The sequence below is a fragment of the Histomonas meleagridis genome, assembly GCF_020186115.1.
Source record: "Histomonas meleagridis strain 2922-C6/04-10x chromosome Unknown contig_6, whole genome shotgun sequence".
NCBI classification, from domain to species: domain Eukaryota; phylum Parabasalia; order Tritrichomonadida; family Dientamoebidae; genus Histomonas; species Histomonas meleagridis.
In genome coordinates this window covers 203,247-225,588 of record NW_027150902.1, presented here as the reverse complement: position 1 = coordinate 225,588, position 22,342 = coordinate 203,247, and the positions used below count along the sequence as shown (strand labels likewise).

Here is a 22,342-nt window from a genome sequence, read left to right as displayed (position 1 = left end):
CGGAAGAGGAATAACAGAAGCACTTCGATGTATTAATTCTTTAATTTCTATTCCACGGACATATTTTATTCCAGAACAAACACCAAATTTTTTTAACTGCATCATAGCGAACGTTATGAACATCCTTAACGGCCACGTCGGTTTTTCAGTTCCACAAAATGTTTTTTGGCTAACTTCCATTTTACATTATATTTCAAAGCAATATTCCAAAAGTGACGTCCAAGAAATTGAATTATTATATAAATTTTTAGAAACAGTTTTTAATTTTACAAATTATATATTTCAAAAAGATAAGATTACAGATGGAAGTGAAATCTATGTTAAACGAATTACAACCTTTTGGAATAACATCAAATCAATTTTTAATGATGATCCAACATATTCTGAAATCAATGAAAAACTTAATGAATATATATATAACATTTGTTTTAGTTATATAAATTATTTATTACTTAACATCCAAAATGATAACATTGAGATTTTACAATTAAATCACCAAAAACTTTCACCATATGTACATCCGATTCGAAAATTTATATTTTGTGATGAAGCAAAAGCATGTCAAACAATACTTACACAATACATCGAAAAGAAACAAGAATTTATTACATCAATTAATGAAGGAAATCCAAATGTAACAAATCTTCAAGCACAAATCTCATTATATGTACAAATATTTATAGAAATCATTCGAATCACAAATATAAACACGAATGAAAACAGAATATTCCAATATCAAATCGAATTGATATGTAAAATCTTTAAAATTCTTGATGAATCACAACAATATATAATGAACATTTCAGCGCCGAATTATTTAGAAATAAGTTTTATTAATTTTATCTCTATCTTCAAAGATACTATTTTCGGGAGTATTAATAATAAAACAAATGAAATATATCAAATATTAAATGAGAAAATTAAATTGCCGTCATTAGAAAGTGCAAATTTATTTCTTTTAAATCGATTAATATTTTCGATTAATACAAATGCATTCATCGAATTTTCGATTTCTTCATTAAGGAATTTAAACATAACAAATAATCAAATCCAAACATTATTACAATTACAAAACATCGAAATCTTTAAGGACTTAAAATATATTAAACTTAGATCGAACTTTTATACTACTTTAATATATCATTGTTCGAAGAACATTTTATTCTTTAATAAATTCTTACAAAGTATTGAACATAAATTCATTAGCATTAATAACTTCGATGATATATTTTATCTTTCAATTGATATTCGTGGAATATTTTTTGGCATAAAAACAAATAAAATTTATAAGAAAATGATTTCGTTTTTATACCCAAACAAAATGAATATATTCGTCCAGAAAATGGATGAAATTTGTAAATATGTTCTAATTAAAAATTCGGTCTTGAAAATGTGGAAATATATAACATTAAATGATCCGTTTCGTGAAGAAATAGTTTTACAAAGTTGTTCGCCAATTGGTTTATGTTTGTTTAAAGATGTTTGTTCGATTCTTCAAATATATTTAAATCATTTTATGGCAATACAACAAAATCCTGAAAATGAATTTAAAAATATGAAAAATTGTTCAATAATTTTCGCAAATTTACTTTCGTCGAATTTTTTGTGTTTTAATGTGTTCGTTATTTATGATGACCCAATTTTAGTTGATACAATTCGATTGTTTTGTAATGTTTTTCATGTGATTCCTTGGGAAACAGTATATATGTATCCTCTTGTAGCAGATGCTATTTTAAATTTAATATGTATAATGTGTAATAAACACTTCGAGTCACTTATAAAGGCTGATGAGAGTATTCTGCCATGTGTTTTGGATATCGCAATCTTAGGAATTAGAAATTTGAAATCAATTGCTTTCGATGTATTAGGAGAAATTATCGGTTGCTTAAATCGTTATAAAGAAATTGAAAAAATTGCTGAGTTAATACAAGCTAATCAGGAAAAGTTAAACGAGGCAAATTTGTTTCTCTGGAAAAATTCGGTCAAAATGACAAGAAGCGATGCTAACTATTGTAAACCAATCAAAAACTTTATGCTATTGAATAATTCAATCGACGATGTGAAAAGTTGGATTCAAAGTGTTACACTCCCAAAACACCAAGAACAATTTAATCAATTGATCGAAAAGATGGATAGAGATATTGCAATTGCAATAGAGCTATCATCTGAACAACAAATAGAAATTATTGTAAAAGAAGTAATGACATTTCTTGATAATAACATATAAAATAAACACTGTTTGTATTTTGTTTTTATAATTTTTTACTATCACTTAAAAAAAAAACTCAACGAATATGAACTTATTAATTAAATAATTAATTATTTAATTGATTAAACAAAATTTAAATGATATCCAAAAAACATATTTTAAGTAGAGAAAAACAATTAAGTTATGTTTTGTTGAACATATGATCATTTGTGATTTAAACAAGAGCAAAATTAAAACATTTTTTATTCATTTTCACATAACATTTCGTATCCAATGAGAAGAAAAATTGTTTTTTATTTTGACCAGACTAAATATCATCATTCTCATTTCTCAACGCCTATGATCAGATTTACATCTGAGTATGATAGTAGTTCTCTTCCGATTTTTTTACAACAATGTTTAAAATTCGTTGATTTCCTTCGGAAACAAGAAGGAATTGAGAATTTCATAGAAAATGTACCCGACACCATTATTGGTTATTATGACATAATAAAACATCCAATGTGTATTTCCACAATTGAAGCAAAAATATATGAACAATCATATCGGTCTATTAACGAATTCAAAGCTGATGTTGACTTAATTTGGTCTAACTGTATTGTTTTCAACACATTAAACAATGAAATATCAACTATTGCTTTAACAATCAAATCCAAGTTTGATGAAATCTATAATTTACATGTTAATATCACAGATCCCACAATTCCACTTCGTATTGCAGATAACATTGAAAAGATCAAAACCCTTTCAGACAAAAAAATTTTCAACAAAGAATCACTTCAATTATTTCTTATGCCATCACATCCTCCCAAACCCAACAAACTTAAGTCCAAGCATTCCAATACAGACCGTAACAAATCTACCAGACATGAGCCTTCTACAGTGCTTCGTAACGACATAATGACAACAAAAGAAAAATTTGAACTCGCAAAGGACATAAACGTTCTCCCTCTTGAGCTACTTGAAGGAATTGTTGAAATACTTATACGCGAAAAAAAATATAATAGACAGGAAGACAAAGAAGATGTTATTTCGTTTTCCGACCTATCTAATCGTACACTTCGTGAAATTCAAGATAAAGTTTCACAAGCTAAAGAAAGAGAAATAAATGTTCGAAAAATGTATCAAAATGATCCAAGCTTTTTGGATAAGTTGTCGCTAGAAATTAAAACATTGGATGAAAAGGCTGCGCATAGAAATAGAAGCTCTGGAATTAGTACAACTGCAAGTGAAGGTGAAACAAGTGGCGGTGCAACTTCCGGAGGCGAAACGAGCGATAGCGATTCTTATGAAGATTAATGATTTATGTAAATAAATATATATAAATGTGTCAAATTATGTTTTTAATAAATGTTGGCCAAATCGAATTTTTGAAAAATGTTTTTGCAAAAATAATTATTTTTGATGATGAAGACTTCAATATTAATGTACATTAATTTATAAAGCGTAAAAGACGATTTCTAATTACAAAGAAAAAAATTTTCAATATAAACGAATTTATATTATTTTATATATTAAACTAATGAAGAAATGATTGTAAAAATAAAAGGATATGTTTCCTGAATGAATACGTTTGCCATAGCATTACATTACATAACAATTCACTAATTCTGATGTTCTTAAATCAAACCCACAAAATTATTTATATATATTTGATATACCAATTTCATGTAATCGTGAGTTACACATTTATTTATATAATAAGTAAATTTATAATTCGTTTAATGTAATTTACTTTTCATGAAAAAATCTTGATTCGGGGCACCCCAATCCCAATGGGTCAGGAGCTGAGAGAAGAGCTCGTCGAGCTTTTATCAAATAATGGATCCGATAACATAAACTTATCAATGAATTTTATTATTAACTCGGAGTTTCCTGTTTTTTCATTTCTTTCACCTCTTACTCAAAATTTTCAAGAAAATAATTGCAACAAAATTCCTCAGATGATCAATTGCAATTTCAATGTACCAGCACATTTGTCATATTACCCATATCAAATTCCAAATGTTTCAACATCAATGCAAGATTATCTTTATGATTTTTTAAATCTTCCAGGTAACCCCGTCTCCAACGCAGATATTATAAAGCATTTTGAAGATGACAATACATTTGCAGAAGATGATATTCAAGATTTTGTAAAATTTCATAGTTATGATTTTAATGTAAGACCAATTACAGTTTTTGCTGAAACATCAAATCCCGACTCATGCGGAGAAATAGGTATAGAAAAGATTGGTAGTTATTCTGATAAATCCTATATGATTGGACTTCCAAAATGCAGTGGTCAGAGTGAATATGAAAAAGATGTTCTCAATAATTATTGGGTTTCTACAGGTTCCGACGATGCCAGAAATCCAAGTGAAAACAAAGAAATTGCTCAAGTTTCTGATGATGTCCAAGATAGTGAAAACGATGGAAATGAATTAGATGTCATGATTACGCAGAATAAAAATGTTTACCGTCTTTTACGCTCCCATGGGCCTAAAGCAGCAAGGCTCAGTATTATCGTTGCGAATGAACTTAATTACATTTTTCCTAAAGCCGGTTTTTTTGTACAGACACTTTTAGAAAAGTGCCCTGACAAAATATATCCTATCGTTCTAAGAAAATTGAGAGAACGATACATCTCACTTTTTATACAGAAAATCAACAAAGTCCCACAAATAACCAAAGTATTAGAATCCCAACTACCGACATTGCGATCCCAATATGTTAAGCCTCCAAAAGTTGGACCGCAACTTAATCCAATTTGGATTTCAACGATTGAATATGATCAACGATACATTTCATTTTATGCCAAATTTATCGAAGATGCGATGAATTATGAGCATAAGTATAATGACAACATCAAAGCATCAATTGATAAGATGATATCACAATTGCGAACACCTAATCATTACAAGTTATCATATTATCATGCGATTTCACTTTTACTTTTAGCATATTTTATGAATGAAATTCAGCAACTTCATATTCTCGATAACATCGATAACAAATCTATTTCAATTGCGGTTGAAATTGGAGTAACGAAGAAAAATCTTCACGGAATCCAAAAGATATTATCAGTGATATCGAGAATGTTTTCGGGGCAACGGAAATCAGAGCTAACGCAGCACCTCGCAGGGCTGATGGACGTCGTGGACACGCACGAAGCTGCACGAATTGCTTCAATCGGATTTTTGCTTGTAAAAACAATATATAACTTCACAAGCGAAAGTGGCCCGGTGCCTTTCGTGGAGCTAATGGTCGAAGGGAACACAATATCGCTCGTGCCCATTAACCAGAATGAGACATCAATAGATATAAGCGATACGAAATCAAATAAGTTGGCGAAATGGCAATAAATAATAAATTGTGTAAACATTATGGAATCGAAATTTTATGTTGATATTTGTTAATATGATTGACCAAAGCAGCAAATAAATGTTAACATTTTAAACATTATTTTTTGTCTTTGTACGTAACTAATGGATTAATATCATAAGAAGACATAATTTTCTTATTTATCAAAAAATAATTGCTTTTCCTTCATTAGTAGATCGCTGTTTACAGGGGCACAATAATTTTTTGTTAAGTGATTATTTAAGATTCAGAACACTGTTCACATTTTGTTCGATTTTTGCCCAAAATGAAAAACTATACAAAAAATCAATTTTTTACTTATTTTCTTCAGGGATATTGAATTTCTTAGTGTGTAATTTAAAATCTCTAACAAGTTACATCTCTATGATTATTAGAAGTATGGAAACCGTTTATCTTACATATAAATTCAATTATTTACAAAATATACCCAAAACATGATTTTGATTCTTTTTTACTCCTTAATATCATCTCTCCAAATGGTAGTAGATAGTAAAAACTATAAGGAGGTTATAAAAAAGTCATTCGATATTCCTGTATTTATTGTATTTTATTCACCATATTGTGGGCATTGTCTCAAAATGCATCCTGCATGGCACGATTTTATGAAAAAGTATGCTGAAGACGAAGGCATTTTAGTTGCTGAAATCAATGCTCTTCAAGAAGCTAAGATTGTAGATAAAATTCATAAAATTCGCGGATACCCAACATATCTTTACATAGAAGATGGACGTACAACTGAAATTTATCCAAAGCGTACACTTGAAGGATTTAGTGAGAAAGCGGATGAACTTAAAACCAAGTATAAAGAAAAATCTTGCAACAAATTGGAAGGTATTCCCAAACGTTTTCCAGCCTTTGTTCTCACCATTGGTGCCAACAGTAGTTATACTTGTCATACACTTGGTGACCTTATCAAATATTCCAATCTTACATCAGATAATTTTTACCTTAATTCCACGCACAAAGGCAATGACAGTTTCGGTGTCTTTGTTAACAAAGAAAAGTATGTCCGTAACAAATCTGCCAATTTAGCCGAAATCAAAGAATTCATATCAGATTTCAAAAACTCTCCGCTTGGCAATTGGCATTTATCCGATGTGAAATTTTCGTCCCGGCGAGTTGCTCTTCTTGTTTATTCCAACACACAGACTCTTTTTGACTTTAAGCATTTAGCCGAATCTAATTCCGATTCATTTATAATCGGCAAGACCACATTGAACATGGCAAACTTACACCTCCGGAGCATGAAGCTCGTAAAGACGCAATTGCCCGCGTTACTTATTTTGGACAAGAACCAAACCAAATGCGCTGTTTACGAAAATGTACAAGCGAACAATGAAATTAATGAATTATTAACAAAGGCTAAAAATGATGAGCTGGAAATGAAGGTGGATTTCGAGGGAGAGAAAGAAGGTAAAGGAGCAAAAGAAAAAGTGATATTCGGAATCGCTGTGTGTTCGTTAATGATAACAATAATTGCAATTTGCGCAATTTTGATTGAACCTGTCCCAAAAATAGAATAAACGGTGTCATCTATTAGTTGTTGTTGATAAATGTAAATATACTAAAGTGCTTAATTAAGCTTAAAGAAGCCAAATAATTAAAGCTGAAGAATGATTTTGTAAACTATTCAATCACGAGGCACTCTTATAAATGAAAAATCAGATGTTGCATTTCCAAATTTCATATCTTTTCATCATTTTGAATAGGGAGATTTCTTGAACTTTTGATAATATTTAAATTTCATGGATATGAATAAATAATTATCATACGCATCTTGAGGAGCATTGCTTTCCAAAGATAAAAAAACAAGGGTAATGAATTTCTTTAATCATATATTTAAGGTCGAGGGATAAAATAGAGCGATATCCCTTTAGCAAATGCATGTTGATATACTTTTGGAATTTCTTACAGAAATTAAAAAAAGATAAAGGATAACATAAAAACATTTAAATAACAGGAATTTGTAGGTATCTGTAGACGCTTATGTTGCCTGACTTGAGTAAGCAAATCCAATTTAATAAGCCTTCATTAAACGGGTGAATCAACGTATCGTTCACAATTGCATACTTTATGCCAAAAGTTTCGACCGTTTTCCTATCGTTCACATCAATGTTACTAAGTGAAAGCATTCTCTCAGTGCGATTGAAGCCGACAAATGTCTTCATTGCATCATACCCAAATGCGAGAACCCGTCCTGAAATTGATGCAACTGCACTTATGTTGTAATTGTTAACATTCCAAATTACAGAATCGGTCTTTGTATTATTGATAAACCATTTCCCTAAACGATTCTCTTTGCTGCTGAATAGGTTACACTGACTTAAGAGAGTTTTGAATAAACACCTTAAATTGGAAAATGTCCCACCAATTAAAACGAGAATTACACAAAAAGAAGTGACTGGATTGCTGTTATAGAAGTTTCCAAATAAAATCAAGTATTGGGAGAAAAGAATAATAGCTATTGGATACCATGTTGAATAAAATACTTTGATATTATCCTCTTCATTATCTGATTGGAATGTGATAATGTTTGCTACTACCCATACGCATACAGCAGGTGAATAGTACTTACTTTCAAATTTTGAATTTGTGAACCAAACAAATACAAGTGAGAAAATACAGAATAAGCCGAGTGATTCCCACCAAAACCTAAAGAATCCAAAGACAGATGGACACGCCTTTGCATAAATTGGATGGAATTTTGGAGATATATTAATAACAGAGAATTGTGGTATTGAAATCATCAAAACGGTCACTCCGTAAATAAACCACACAAAAAGGGCACTTTTCCACACACGTTTACTTTTGTAAGGAAAAGTGATAACAAGTAAAAAAAATGAATAAAGCAAAATCCCGACGAAAAAATGATAAGACACCAATGGCAGCACGCCAACTAATATACCACATAAAAATGCACTAGAGTGTCCTTTTGTAGGCTTTTCATTAAAAATTATTATCAACGAAATGCAAAGAATTGTAATTGGAAGAGCGAATAAAACATCTCTGTGGAGAGCAGCGTAGCTCAGAAATGACTGCGGCCAAAACGATTTCTCGGAATAGTCGATTATTGTAGTCTGCTTTTCTTTGTAATCATTTTTATAATTGATTCCGCCAACTAAAACAAACACAACAACGCTCAGTTCCATCGCATAGTTCTTGTGCGAGAAATGCCTTGCGAGCATCGAAAGCCCTTGAAACATTGAAACAAGAAGAACCAATGAGATTATACATATTGAAATTCGCGGTGATGAATTTCCACATGAAATCAAAATAGAGCAATAAAAATCAGGAATAAATGAACAGTGGATGGCCTCGTTTGACATAAATGGCGATTTGAGTTGTTGCGTTCCACTATTCACACCAACTGTAAATGATGAAATTAAATGAAGATCAACTGGGAGTATCGAACAAAATGGATTTGAAGTCATACCTGTGTATAAAGCAACTACAAATAATAGAAGAACAAAAACTAAGGTAATACATGTGGTAATAAGCATATTTGCAAAATTTGTATCTCTGAAATGTTGTTTTTTACGGTTGAAATAATGTAGGATTAAACATATCATTACTTGGATAAATGAAACAACAAGTCCAATTTTAGTGTTTAAAATATAAAATCTCCTGATAAAAATATATAAGTAGGAAGTTAAAATCATTCCAAATGGAGCACCACATGCAAAAATTGGAATTTGGTCCCATGATTTTGGTGAGAATATATTTATTATCTCATAACCAAACCATATTGAAGATGAAAGAATAAATTCCCAAATCATTTTGCATAGTAAATTAACAGAACCAGTTAAATATTTGACTATTTTGTTTTTTTAAAAACCATTCCCGACCGTTTAAATGTCTGGTTCCATTTAACGGTTACCTTTTTTTGATAACACTGACTTTTTGGAAAAGGTATTTTTTTATTTGATCAAAAAAGAAACAGAATATGTCACTTAAGGTTTATTATAACAGGCTGCAACTTTGTTGTTAATTTTATTATTATTTTTTATTCAATATTTAGTTGTTTTGTCAAACTAAGCATTTTTTCGAGGCCAAGTAGCAACACAAATCAGGGCGGTTTAAATTGAAGCCCCGAACGGCTGTTAACCATTCAAAAATAACCGTTTGATTCACAAAATGATTTTTTTGTTGCTGCTTTCTTTTCACAGCTCAATAGAAAAAGATTTCGACATCGGTGTTCCTCCATCACATAGTGTAGAAAGAGAGCTGATAGATTTTTATCGACATCTTGATCATGTATTCCATCTTTTCAATGATATGCCAAATGAACTTAGAGAAAATGAGAAAGCAAAATTCATTAATGAATTTGAAGAAATTGTTTCCCATCTTCCTAAAGATGAACAAGAAAATGAACGCCATATTTTCATGAATGAAATTAAAAAATTAGGCACCAATGATTTTCCAGATTTCAGAAGAATTATAGACGATCGCATACACATCATGAATGATAGGTTAAATCACGAAAGAATTCAAAGAGATTTGGAAAGAGAAAGAATAAATCGCATGAATCAACGTAATACAGTGTTTAGTAGAATAAGTGAAAAAAACAACAACGCCAACTACGCTGTCATTGGAAACAATGTAGATCGAGAAAAACCAAGACAAAGAATTGTATCAAATCCACCACAAAAACAAAGAAAAGGAATCCGAATATTTCTTGTCATTGCGTTTGCTGCAGTTGCTCTTTTAATATACTCTAACAAGCAAAAAATTGCATCTTTAATAAGAAGGTTCAAAAGAAAAAGGGAATCTTTACTTGACTAAAATTGTTTAACGAGCATATTCTATTTTGTTTTATACGTTGGATAAGAAGCATTAGTTTTTATATTCTTTTCCATACATTAGAAAATCAAATTAAAACAATTTTTTTGACAGCATTTGTTTTCTTATTTGGTTTCTTTTAGGATAAAAACAAAAAATTATCCGAATGCATTCGAAACTTAAAAATTTTTACTGGGAAGTTCCCAGAGTGAGGATAATAACCGTAATTTTATGCTTCAATTTTCAATTCATTTCATAAATTTTTTTGACTTTTTTTAAAATATAAAAGTTAACGGTTCCACATGAAATGCAAATAAATATTCTCAAATACACAGAAACATTTTCACTTATCAGAGCAACTTGTCGGGGCAACTTCCATGTAATGAGCATTGTTCATCAACATCTAGTAAATAATGGAGAAAAACTTCAAAAACTTGTCGAAGATCTTCAAAAATTATCAAATGAACCACTGTCAAAACTATATCCACCTGAAGGCAAATTTCGATCGGATCTTCACCATACATGGCTTCGTCTTTCAAAGAATGTAATTAATCCATCATCCAATTTTAATCATCTTATGCAAGCAATCCGTTTTCGAGCTGCCGATAACATTCAGATTACAATGGATGAGTACAAATCCAAATGTGAAGATTTACTTCGCCATGCATTAGAAAGTGTTCATTCAGTCAAAAATGCAAATGAACATTATCGCGAAGCGCGTAAACAATATGAAAATGCCTGGAAAGCAGTTCAAGAAGCGTATGACTCCAAATCTCCCAAACTTCAACAACTTCGAGATGAATTTGTCAAAGCGCAAAATGCAGCAGTTGAAGCCCACAAAGAATTCAATTATCAACGCTTTTCCATGTCCACCGAATATGATCGCGTTCTTTCTGATTTTGAGCAAATTGAACAATGGCGTATTACGAGCATACGCGAAACACTTACTAAACTTTCTAATGATCTCGAGCGCACAGCTCGTCTCTTCAACGACACCTCGAAAGGCATCAAAGATGCTATTAACGAACATGATTTAACGACTGATGCGAAAACGATTTCGAGCTTCAACGACATTAAAGAGCCCGAAGCATCGATTAATTTCCAATGGGTCACTGTGCCTCCAACTACATCGAAGTTTCTCAACTTATCGAAGTGTTGGGAAAAGGATATTGCAAATGGTGCAAAGATTGGATATGCGACAAAGGACTTTAGAGGCGTGAGAGAACAAATTGATGTAAGAGCTGACGAACGAGTGCTCGTGCTGGAGCAAGTCGGCGACTTCTTGAGGTGCAAGAACATAAATGATTGTGTGGGGCTTGTGCCAGCGGACGTGGTGAAAATTCTGGACGACAGTTAGATATTAACTTAAGTGTTGTAAAGTTACATCAAATTTTATATATTTTCTTTTAGGAATAATTATGTAATTAATAAAAGGTAAATGAAACGTTAAACTTTTTTATCCAACGATTGAAAGCTTTTGATTTTTTTGGATAAAGAACTTGATCAATTAAATTCATGAATCAATTTTTTTAATTAATGGTAAAAAGCTAATAAACGAATAAAAAAAAATAATTGGGAACTTCAGAAGCATTTATTACTTTAAGCCATTTCGTTGGCAAGATTCATAGCTTCAACTTCCTCTGGAAGACGAACATATGCCTTCTTAAGGAACTTAGGGGTGATAAGTGTCTTGACGCTCACTGGCTTAACATGATAAAGACGATTAATAGCAGCTGCAATTTCTGGTTTCTTGGCACGAATATCAACATAGAAGGTCATTGTGTTTTCATCTTCAAGCTTACGTGATGCTTTATCTGATGTAACTGGACCTTTGATGATCTTGTAATCATTACGTTTTAATGAAACTGGTTGAACTGCTTTATGTTCGTATTGTGGCTTCTTTGCTGGAATAGAAGCCTTTGGCTTTTGGAATTTCTTGAAGTTCCTTGTCTTCTTAATTTGCTTTTTTTGGCCTTGTTCTGCTGCTTTTGCTGCTGCTTCGGCTTTTCCAGACATTAAAAGGCATGACCAAACCGTCAAATCTGTCTGAATTCAGACGAAAATAATCGTTTCCAAAACAAAGCTTCAATTTCTGCGCTAATTTGCGAACAATCGTAGTTTAAAATTAAAGAGAAAATGAGGCATCTCACTTAACATATTTTCCTACTATTTTTACGTTTATATTAATATGTAAATTTATCAATTATTTTCACATAAATCATCTAGATGTATGCAAATACAAGATTTTCTCGTCAAATAGAAAAATGCTCCTCTTTGTTGAATTGGTAAAAAAGGAATAAATGTATAAAAACTTCAATGCGTTCAAAATAAATAAAAAGGATGAAAAATATTTTATTCCCATTTAAGCAATGTTCCAAACCTGAAGTGTTGTACAACAAGGAATCTGTCCATAACTTCGCCTTGATACATTTTAATCATTCCTCCGTTAAGCTTAACAAAATGAGGAAGATTTCTCAATGAGTATAGCATCCTTGAGTGTTCTGCAAAGGCTCCGAACTTTTCATGATAGATATAATCGATCCATCGACAATATGCATATTCATCTCGATTGTTTTTAGCAACGTTTGGGTCAATAACATTTGCAGGCGTGATGTCGGGATGATTAATAAGCTGAGAAGAGCCAAAAAGGAATGGAAGGAAAACATAATCATCAATACTCCATGCACCATGTGAACCAGCAGGCTCTTGGTGATACTTCGCTTTGACCTCAGTATGTAAATTCCAGTATTCCCAGAAGACATCAAAGACAATTGCTGGCCCATCTTCGGGAGTTATCAAATTTAGGACAGCAAGTGATGTTATAAATGCAAGAAAGTTCAACTCATGGCCTGTGCCAAAATCAATTCTAGTCCAGCTTCCAAATGATTGGACAAAATAATCATGTGCTTCCCAATTATCAGTTACATCTTTCAAAATTTCTGCACGCTTTTCATTAACCGTGGACAAAAATGTGCGAAATGCGCGGTTACCGTAACGCATTGGTTGTTGAAGTGGTTCAACTGAATTCAAAATTTCCCTAACTTTTCCCAACGAATTTAATAAAGCAACAACTATTGGGCTCTTTGGATGTGGGGTACTGCGGGGTTTAGATTGTACTGAGTTATTTAAAAGTTGGAGAACACTAAAAATATTGTTATATGCAGGCGAACTTTCCCATTTAACCATATCGGCTTCGCTGTTAATACACTTATTGAGCTTTGTAAGTTCAAGTGGATCTTCTGATTCACATGTTTCAACTGGATTTTGGAAACAGGTTTTCTCTCCCATTCAAGAATCTAACACCTTGTAAACCACAGAATTTTTGTTCATTTCACTTTTGTTTCGCAACGGTTTTTAATTTGCATGATCATTGTAACTATCTTATAGTTATTTACTTAGTGGTTATTTATCATTTTTAGATATTTGTTATCTTGTAAAATAAATTTTTTATTGAAATTTCAATAAGTAGTAGAATATATTATTAAACCAAGAGAAAAGAAGAAAATTTAGAAGATGTTTAGTGATGAAAGAGAATTTTTGAATTGTTATAAAATTAATTTGTTTCTGCAAAATGGAAACAGTTGGAGAAGCCTTCGTCATATTTTTAGGTATATTTCAACTTACTGAATTAGCTCCCATAATTCAATTTATGGTAGCGTGATTATTTCAAAAAATAACTTAAAAGTTGAAAATACTCTTTATCAATTATCACTTACAAATACAATATTACCCGCAGCTTCGATATTTGCCACCATAATTCTTTTTGTAATTTTTGCTGTTGCTGATGAAGATGATAGGGTTCTTATTAATTTTCTTATTATTTTTGGCGTTTCAAATTTAATATGATAATTCAAGCGGAAATAACAGTATATGAAATCAATCACAAATGATCATCTTCTTATGAAATCATAATCATTAAATTCAATAAGTTAATTTTGATTGAGATAAAATATGGTGAATGAATATGTTCATATTATTTATCTTTAATTTTTATGATTTTCAAACATGATGTTACAACCAACTGGCCATTTATAGATTTACAAACCGATTTATATAGTTTACTTAAAATGAAATTTACAGGGCGCCCCTAATAACAGTTTATGGCAAATTATTGTCAAAATAAGTCAAATCGTTTTGCAGCTTGATCGGTTTTGACTGAAAAAATAAATATTTTAAGTTTTCATGATTTTTGATTTCAGAAGTTTTTTAAAAACAAAAAACACGAAACTAAAAATGATTTACTTTAATACACACTATATTTTATTATATATTTAATTTAGTTACATTTGCACAATGAATTTGTCTTCTTTGAAATCATCTGCAAATGGATCTTCTTCAATATTTGAAATAGATGTTACTGTTGTGAGTGTGTTTGTTGTTTGGTTATTATCATTTTGTTGTTCTGAAATTTCATTTTCAACAATTTCTTCTTTTTTATTTTTAATTCGTATCAATAATATAATTAGTAATGAAATTATAATAATAATAATAATAACAATAACGCAAACGATTATTATGATAATTGTTGTTTTATTATCATTTGTTTGAAATTCGTTATTATAAATAAATGTAAAGAAGTTCGAATAATAAATATAATATGTCGAATAAATAATAACTGTGTAATCATAATATATAAATTCTGTTTCAATATAAATATACGATGAATTAATTGCAATTAGTGAAAGCGATTTCGTTTGCAATTCATAATAAGTAAACGAATGTGTAATAGATAATGTGAATGTTAATAAATATGAAAAAGATTTCGTTAAATCACTTTGAAATGATTCAGCAAATGCATTTGATTTTGAATATGTATTATTACTACTGAATGAATGCGGAGCTGAAAATGTATTTGAATCAGAATATGTATTACTTCGACTGAATGTGTGTGATGAATGTGTATTCGATTGGGAAAATGTATTCGTAGAGAAATTTAGTCTAACTGTAGTAATATTTCCTGTGATATTTTTATTATCTGTTGGAGCAACATGAAGATACATTTGATCCACAACATCATTAGTTGTAAATTTAATAGTATTATCATAAGTTATATTTGTTAAATCATGTAACTCACAATTAGCATTAGCGCTAAATGTATAATTATAATAAGCGATTCCTTTAGTAACATTAACAACAACTTCTGACTCATTGATGCTTTGGCCTGTACTATTATATGCAACAACTTTAAATGTATATTGTGTACCAACATTTGCTTCAATTGTTATTAAATAATTTGCTTGATCTATTACTATCTCATTAATTTCTGGTTGCGATGTGTCAGGCAAATTAAGATAATGATCTTCAAACTCAGTTTCATTAGTTCTTTGCTTAAGATAAAATATAGTGTTGGCAAGGATTTTTCGTTCAAAAGATGTTGCCGAACCAGTGTGACCTGTTTGAACCATTGCTGTGTTTCCAAATGTGGTAAGATAGAAATTATCTGTTTCATTGCAGTTGGTTGTATTATATTTGGGGGTACTAGCAAATGAAAACCAAATATCACCATGGGCCTTATGATGCGAAGTGTGAGAAAAATTAATTGACTCTTCTTCTTCTTCCCTATTAATGAGGTTCCATGGGTACATTAAAAGTAATCCTTGCTTGTGAACTTCTATTTTGTCAGACTCTATGTAATTGAAATAATCTTTATCATGGTCTTTAACTGTAATATTGAACAACTTTCGAATAGCAACTATACCTTCGGCATTACCTTCATTATCTTCAAAACCAGAGACGATCGAATCATGTCCAGTAATAAAGCCATATCCTTTTTTAATGTAATCACTGATAACTCCTTCTGCTGTTTCTGTTTTGATTGAGTAGCAGTCACTATAATCCCAAAATCCAAAAGCAGTGACATCAAAATGGTACAACCATGTTTGATTGGTGTTTTCCAACTCTTTTTCAAAATCATCTATAGATTTGAGTGTTACATTAATAATTTGTTCACCATTAGAATCAGCACCACAAGCATCGTAATTATCGTTTTCAATATAGCTACCTTCCATCCAAACTTTTAAAGAAGCTGATTTGGGATAATTTGATATAGAACCAGACGTAAAGCTCATATATACTTCATCATTTGTTAAAAAAGGTTCGCATTCATCAATGTTAATCAAAGCTGTACCATTGATACTATTTGATGGATAAATATTTAAAACATTGATAGTAGTTCCCCATTTGTGCGTGCTAGCTGGTTCCCAGCCGCTTTTTGTTTCCAAAAATATTTTATAATAATCAGTTTGATTTTTTTCTTGATCATTAATTGTCCAATTGAGATAAACTCCACCAGCCCCATTTGCATATGTTGTATTGTATTTTGCATTAAGTATTAGTTCTTCGGAAAATAAGAAGAAATAGAAGAAAACAAACATTTAACCCTTACCAATTCCATATAACGATAGACCACCAAATTTTATTCAATTTGAATCGTTACATAGCGGTTATTTTATACATTTCGAAGTGTTGAACGAAAAAACTTAATAAAAATGAACTTTATCCGTGATAAAACGATTAGATTTAGAATTACTTTGGTTTTAATGTTATACAGGATATTTAGCATCTGTGATTCGATTATTAATTTTTGAAATATCATAAAAAATTCGTCAATGGAATTCGAGGTACAATTAAATAGAATTTAATTTATATTTTATATATATAAGTTTAATTAAAATACTTTGTTATATTTTGGAGGAATTCTTTGTTTAAGCAACAATTTGACAAGTGAACTGAAAACATTTTATTTGAATTGGTTTTAATCGTTTATTAAAGTGGCATTTTTTTTTATTTGGGATGTGTGAGGATCCTCGAAATATAACAATTGCTGTTGTAGGAGATTCGCTTGTTGGGAAAACAGCAGTTGTATCACGTTTTGTTGATGGAACTTTCCAAGAGACAACAGCAACTATCGCTTTAAATGCATTATCCAAAAAAGTTGTTATAGATGATAAAGAGTTTAACATTAAAATCTTTGATACTCCTTCACAACGGAAACAATATAAAAACCTTTTGAGGTCTTGCTATCGTGATTCTGATATTATTATAATTGTTTTTGCTGTAGGAGATCCTGAAACTGATGAAATAAGTCAGACATCATTCGAATCTTTAGAAGGATGGCTTGATGATGCACAAAGTTCCAAACCAGATGCTATTTTTTGTTTTTGCGGAAATTTGAAAGATATCAAACCCCGCAAAATAACGCACGAAGCAGCGGTCAAAAGAGTTGAAGAATTATGTAAAAAGTGCATGTACTTTGAAACGAGCGCTGCAACTGGAGATGGTGTTGATGACATGTTCATCTCTTTGATCAAAAAGTATATTCAACAAAAAGATGCTAAAAAACCCGAAGAACCTCAAGAAAAAAATAATGGTTCACCTTGCACCATCTTTTGATTCTAAATTTTTTGAACAATTTATTACAAAGCAACAAGTATTTTGATCAAAATAAGTATCAATAATTTGTCATATGAACGAAGAAGATTTTGCGATGATTTCCCTTGGCATTTAATTGGAAGATGTTTTACCTAAATAAACCACTGAATTTTTGAATTTATATAGAATTACCAAAATTAACTGAAATAATTAATGGCCATTCCGAAAATGCACCACTCGGAATCGAAGAAATTCCTTCACTAATGCTTACAAATTTCGTGACGTTTTTATATTGATCAATCTCAGTAAAATCATTTAAATTTGTTATTATTAATGTTGAGTTATTATCATATAATATTTGAAAAGAATTTATGAAAAATATAACAAAAATTAAAACGTTTTTATGTTTTTTCTTTTCGCATGTTTTCAGTTTGTTCATTAAAAGTTTAATTTCAAAAAATAATAAAAATCCCAAAATAAAAATGTTATGCATCAGAACTTGAATAACTTTAATGAATTTGAACATTTTCTTTATGAAAATATTATTCATTGAAAATGCTAAGTGTTCTTTGAATGTGAAATGATTAAATACTAAAGAAAAGAATTTGAAATAATGTTTAACATATGAAATTGGTAATTCTAATAAAGGGAAATGCCAATGACATTTTTCTGCACTGATGTTAAATGTATAGGTTTCATTATCTTTTAGAATAATAAAATTTGTTACTTTAATGGATACATTCGCTTTTTCATGGGATGAGGATGTAAAGTATATGTCCTCTTTGGATTTCGAAGTAAGGCAAGTGTAATGTTTGAAAGTTTGAGAAATAAATAATTGATCACCAAAAATCTTTAAACCTGAATTTTGTGGAGAAATTTATAATGAGCGAAAGAAATGTATGGGGAAAGCCAAAAAGAAATAACACATTCGTGAGAAAACTTGAGAAACTTATTGATAAATAAGTCAAAAACGATACAGAGAGCTTCAACCGCTTCGCCTTTTAGTTATTTCATTGGTTAAACTTTTGCTGATACGTGTTTTATTATTTTTGCATCGGAAGATGTTCACAAAGCTGAAACTCAATGTTTATTATAAAAAGTGACAGAAGGTTCCATAACCAAATTGTATAAAATTCCTGTTAAAAAATAAAAGAAAGAAGAAGACATCGTTCGCAACCAAGAAAACACGATGAATTAAAAACATACAAAAAGAGAATTTTTATTAGTTCATGCGTTTCATTATGCAGCATCATGCACTTGCATAAAACCTTTATAATGTATTCAAAGTAAACATTCTTTAAATTAATTAATTGTAAAAAACTAAAAATTTTTACAAAAAGAATATTTTACATAATGTTTTATAAATAATTTTTGGTCTGAAATGCTTAAGCAAGTTCAGATGTAGTGAGTCCTCCGTCACTTAATAGTGCCCACTATGGAAAATTAAAGTGAAGAAAGCTAAGCAATAACTGTAAAACGTTGAATAAGCATTTAATGTATATTTATAAAATATAAATTGCGAATATACGTTTGTGATATCTTTGTCGTAAAACAGTAAATGAATTAGACATCATCGCATTATATAATGAAATAGTGTAAATGATAATAAACATGCTAAAGTAAAAGCGATTATATAAATTCTCTATGGAGTGAATGTTGGAATTGGGTCACAATCTTCGGTTGTGGATCCATGAATTACTTAATGTAGCAAATGTATCAATACTGGGTAATGTTGACAATGTCATAACATATTTAGCTTTTAAAACACCAGAAAATACATTGAATCCGAAAAAAGCTGGTTCTGTTTGGCACAGTAGTAAATACATTTAATATGATTAATGATGAAAATTCGTATCCAATTGAATTCACATTTTCTCAAATAATTAATATTTCTTAACTTAAACATCAGCTGATGATCCAGCTTTGTAGTTTTTCATTAAAGTTAATTACTGTTAATGTTAATCAATTGGAATATGCAGAGGATTCATTTTTCACAACATTTTAGCCAAATGATGATTTTTAAATTTATACAATATTTGATATCGAATCACATATTGTAACGCTTTTAAGCAAATTCCAACCATAAAATGATTGAATAACATAAAATACATTTACAAAAAAGTCAAAGCCATATTATGCTTCTTATGATTTTTTATGTTTTCTAAACATAAAAAAATTTATTTTCCAAAAATTTTAATGTGCACTCAGAACCACCTAAAGTTAGGTTCCTAAACAATAATTTAAGCAAGAAGAAATGTTAATCAGTTCAAATAAAAAATTTCTTATTTTCAAAAAAAGTCATTACAGAACCTCAAAAACAATCACAAAAAGAGAAACGAGAAAAAATATCAAAGAAAGTATGAAAACAAACAAAATGCTATTCTTATATCTTATGTCATATCACCTTCTTTGAAATTAATTCCCGTTCATCAAACATAGTTGATTCATCACTGGGAATAATTTATTTCAAAATTATTGTTGTTCTTGAGGAATAGGATCAAATGCTTCTCTAAATGCTTCAACGTCAGGTGTTACAACATTTCCGTACTTGACGACAGCACAAGCACCGCATTTAATTTGGCGACGAACTGTTCCATCATGACGTATTGATGCAAGACCTAGAGCTCTTCCAAGAAGTTCTTTCTCTGGAACAGCAACCAACTTAACCTCGTTCTTCTTTGCAAGGCCTGTAATGAGAGCTTTATAATCTTTGTTATCTGTATCATCTGCAAGAAAAACAAGCTTAGCCTTTCCTTTTATGATAGCCTTAACAGTGCAATTGAAACCTTTTGCAACGTGACCAGAAAGGTTAATTTGACGGAGACCATTTTCGATAACAGTAGTGTTTTCAGCAGACATTCTAACAATGTGGCCCAACAGAGTCACTTTTAGCCGTTTTGTAAAACCAATGACCAAATAGTGATTGAAATTAACCGAAAAATCAAATAAAAATATTTGTATAGTTTATATCTAAATAAAAAAGTGTCGTTTAACAAGTAATGAAATGATATAATGATTTTTCACTTAACAACAAAAAATTTAAAAAGAGTAAACATTAATTTTGAAAGTCAAGCCATTAGCATTGCTTATTTCTTAAACAATTAATATTTAATTTAACAGAAGAAATTTTATACTAAAAATATTATTTTAAGCATCAAATTAAGCAAAAAGATAAAAATAATAAAATTTAATGCTAATTATAAAATTTCAGAGAACAATTGTTGGGAACTTCATAAACAATTCATTAAAAAAGGATATAATCGATATGAAATTGCAAACATAGCTAGAAATGATGAAATCTAAAAACTTCAACAAATTTAATCACAAACAAATTTTGATATTATATATCATCTGGTGAAAGATATTCTTTTTAGAAGAAGAAAGTGGATCATTAAATGAATATGTAACATTTTATAGATCAATTACCGTCAGTGGATAAACTCGAAACAGCGGTTATTTTTGATTTTACAAAAATAAAATTTAAAAATTCAATATTACAGTGTTTTTTACTCTTTTGCTTTTCTTTCTGTAAGCAAATTATAAACATCATCAGATGTTATTATTTTGCTCGCCAAAGAAAACCGTTTGGTTGTTTTCCCGTCCGGGAAAAGTGGATTTTCCGTATCGTCAATGATTGTTGGGTTTTCCAAAACTTTTAATGGATTTCTTGGAAAAAAACCAGTGCTATCGAATGCTGCTTCAGTATTAATGTCAATGATAACAGTTTGCATTGATGAAATCAATGCAAGTATTATTATTTCTCTTTTTTGATCAAGTGTCAATTTTTCCGATTTATTTTTTTCCAAATATTTGGCTTTAAGCTTTCGAACAATTTTTTTATAATATGCACGTAATGGTGCAGCAATTACAACATCAAACGGTTGAATGATGTGTGTCAAATAATCCGGAAAAGTGCATACTATAATATTATTTTTTCGGTAATTTTTTATCGCTTTTGGGTTTTATCTTGATGTATGGGAATCCAAAAACAACAATATTGGTTGATCGGGGTCCATACCATTCCTTTCTTCATACGAATGAATCCAATTGGTGAAAGAAATCGAATATTCATAAAATAAATCTTGTGTCATTGAACCATTCGTATTTGCATAAATTGGGAAGTTTTTTTCATCAGATAAATTTTTTAACACTTGTGGAACATTTAATAGACCACCTAATCAAAAATGGCATCGGGAAGTCATGATTCGTTGAAAACGTAATCACAGCAGAAAAATGATTATTGATTTGATTTTGAGTTTTGCAAACCGGTCTTTACGAATTTTTAGATGCTGCGACCCTTGTAATGTCATTCCAGTTGATTCCCATTTCATCCATATTAAAAATTGCATTTTTGGGGAATAAAAACGAAATATCTTGTGTAAATATGTTATCTAACCAAAATAAAATATTTGATGCACAAGATGCTTGTGCACGTGAAATATCCAATGAATCAGGCTTGACAAGCTTTAATTTGTGTTTTTTTAAAAATTTGTACACCCAATCCACCTCGGGTTTAATTACTTCTATATTAACTTCGTTTTTGACTTTTTGTGATTTTATAAGATCAGCAAATGCATTGGCAAACTTAATTTGTTCAACTCTGAATGTATATGCTTTGTT

The 22,342-nt window shown here is 30.2% G+C and overlaps 8 protein-coding genes across 8 annotated transcripts; 5 read left to right on the top strand and 3 right to left on the bottom strand.

Moving 5' to 3' along the window:
* Nucleotides 1-2,548: 2,548 nt before the first annotated feature.
* GO595_007912 (transcription factor GTE4-like) lies at nt 2,549-3,508 on the top strand (the record flags this gene model as incomplete). Its single annotated transcript, XM_067921428.1, has 1 exon — nt 2,549-3,508. One exon carries the CDS (start codon nt 2,549-2,551, stop codon nt 3,506-3,508), a length of 960 nt encoding a protein of 319 aa, XP_067771746.1.
* Nucleotides 3,509-4,152: 644 nt separating this feature from the next.
* On the top strand, nt 4,153-5,553 carry GO595_007911 (uncharacterized protein; the record flags this gene model as incomplete). The annotated part of the gene is made up of 1 exon (XM_067921427.1): nt 4,153-5,553. One exon carries the CDS (start codon nt 4,153-4,155, stop codon nt 5,551-5,553), a length of 1,401 nt encoding a protein of 466 aa, XP_067771745.1.
* Nucleotides 5,554-6,150: 597 nt separating this feature from the next.
* On the top strand, nt 6,151-7,095 carry GO595_007910 (Thioredoxin family protein; the record flags this gene model as incomplete). Its single annotated transcript, XM_067921426.1, has 1 exon — nt 6,151-7,095. The coding sequence occupies one exon, from the start codon at nt 6,151-6,153 to the stop codon at nt 7,093-7,095; it is 945 nt and encodes a 314-aa protein (XP_067771744.1).
* A 3,638-nt stretch (nt 7,096-10,733) lies between these two features.
* On the top strand, nt 10,734-11,708 carry GO595_007909 (SH3 domain containing protein; the record flags this gene model as incomplete). The annotated part of the gene is made up of 1 exon (XM_067921425.1): nt 10,734-11,708. One exon carries the CDS (start codon nt 10,734-10,736, stop codon nt 11,706-11,708), a length of 975 nt encoding a protein of 324 aa, XP_067771743.1.
* Nucleotides 11,709-11,950: 242 nt separating this feature from the next.
* GO595_007908 (ribosomal protein L23) lies at nt 11,951-12,367 on the bottom strand (the record flags this gene model as incomplete). The annotated part of the gene is made up of 1 exon (XM_067921423.1): nt 11,951-12,367. One exon carries the CDS (start codon nt 12,365-12,367, stop codon nt 11,951-11,953), a length of 417 nt encoding a protein of 138 aa, XP_067771742.1.
* A 336-nt stretch (nt 12,368-12,703) lies between these two features.
* Nucleotides 12,704-16,359, bottom strand: GO595_007907 (serine/threonine-protein phosphatase 2A activator-like; the record flags this gene model as incomplete). Its single annotated transcript, XM_067921422.1, has 2 exons — nt 12,704-13,448; nt 15,422-16,359. The coding sequence occupies 2 exons, from the start codon at nt 16,357-16,359 to the stop codon at nt 12,704-12,706; spliced, it is 1,683 nt and encodes a 560-aa protein (XP_067771741.1).
* Nucleotides 16,360-17,143: 784 nt separating this feature from the next.
* GO595_007906 (Rab family GTPase) lies at nt 17,144-17,743 on the top strand (the record flags this gene model as incomplete). The annotated part of the gene is made up of 1 exon (XM_067921421.1): nt 17,144-17,743. The coding sequence occupies one exon, from the start codon at nt 17,144-17,146 to the stop codon at nt 17,741-17,743; it is 600 nt and encodes a 199-aa protein (XP_067771740.1).
* A 2,451-nt stretch (nt 17,744-20,194) lies between these two features.
* Nucleotides 20,195-20,581, bottom strand: GO595_007905 (40S ribosomal protein S12; the record flags this gene model as incomplete). The annotated part of the gene is made up of 1 exon (XM_067921420.1): nt 20,195-20,581. One exon carries the CDS (start codon nt 20,579-20,581, stop codon nt 20,195-20,197), a length of 387 nt encoding a protein of 128 aa, XP_067771739.1.
* Between the last annotated feature and the right edge of the window lie 1,761 nt (nt 20,582-22,342).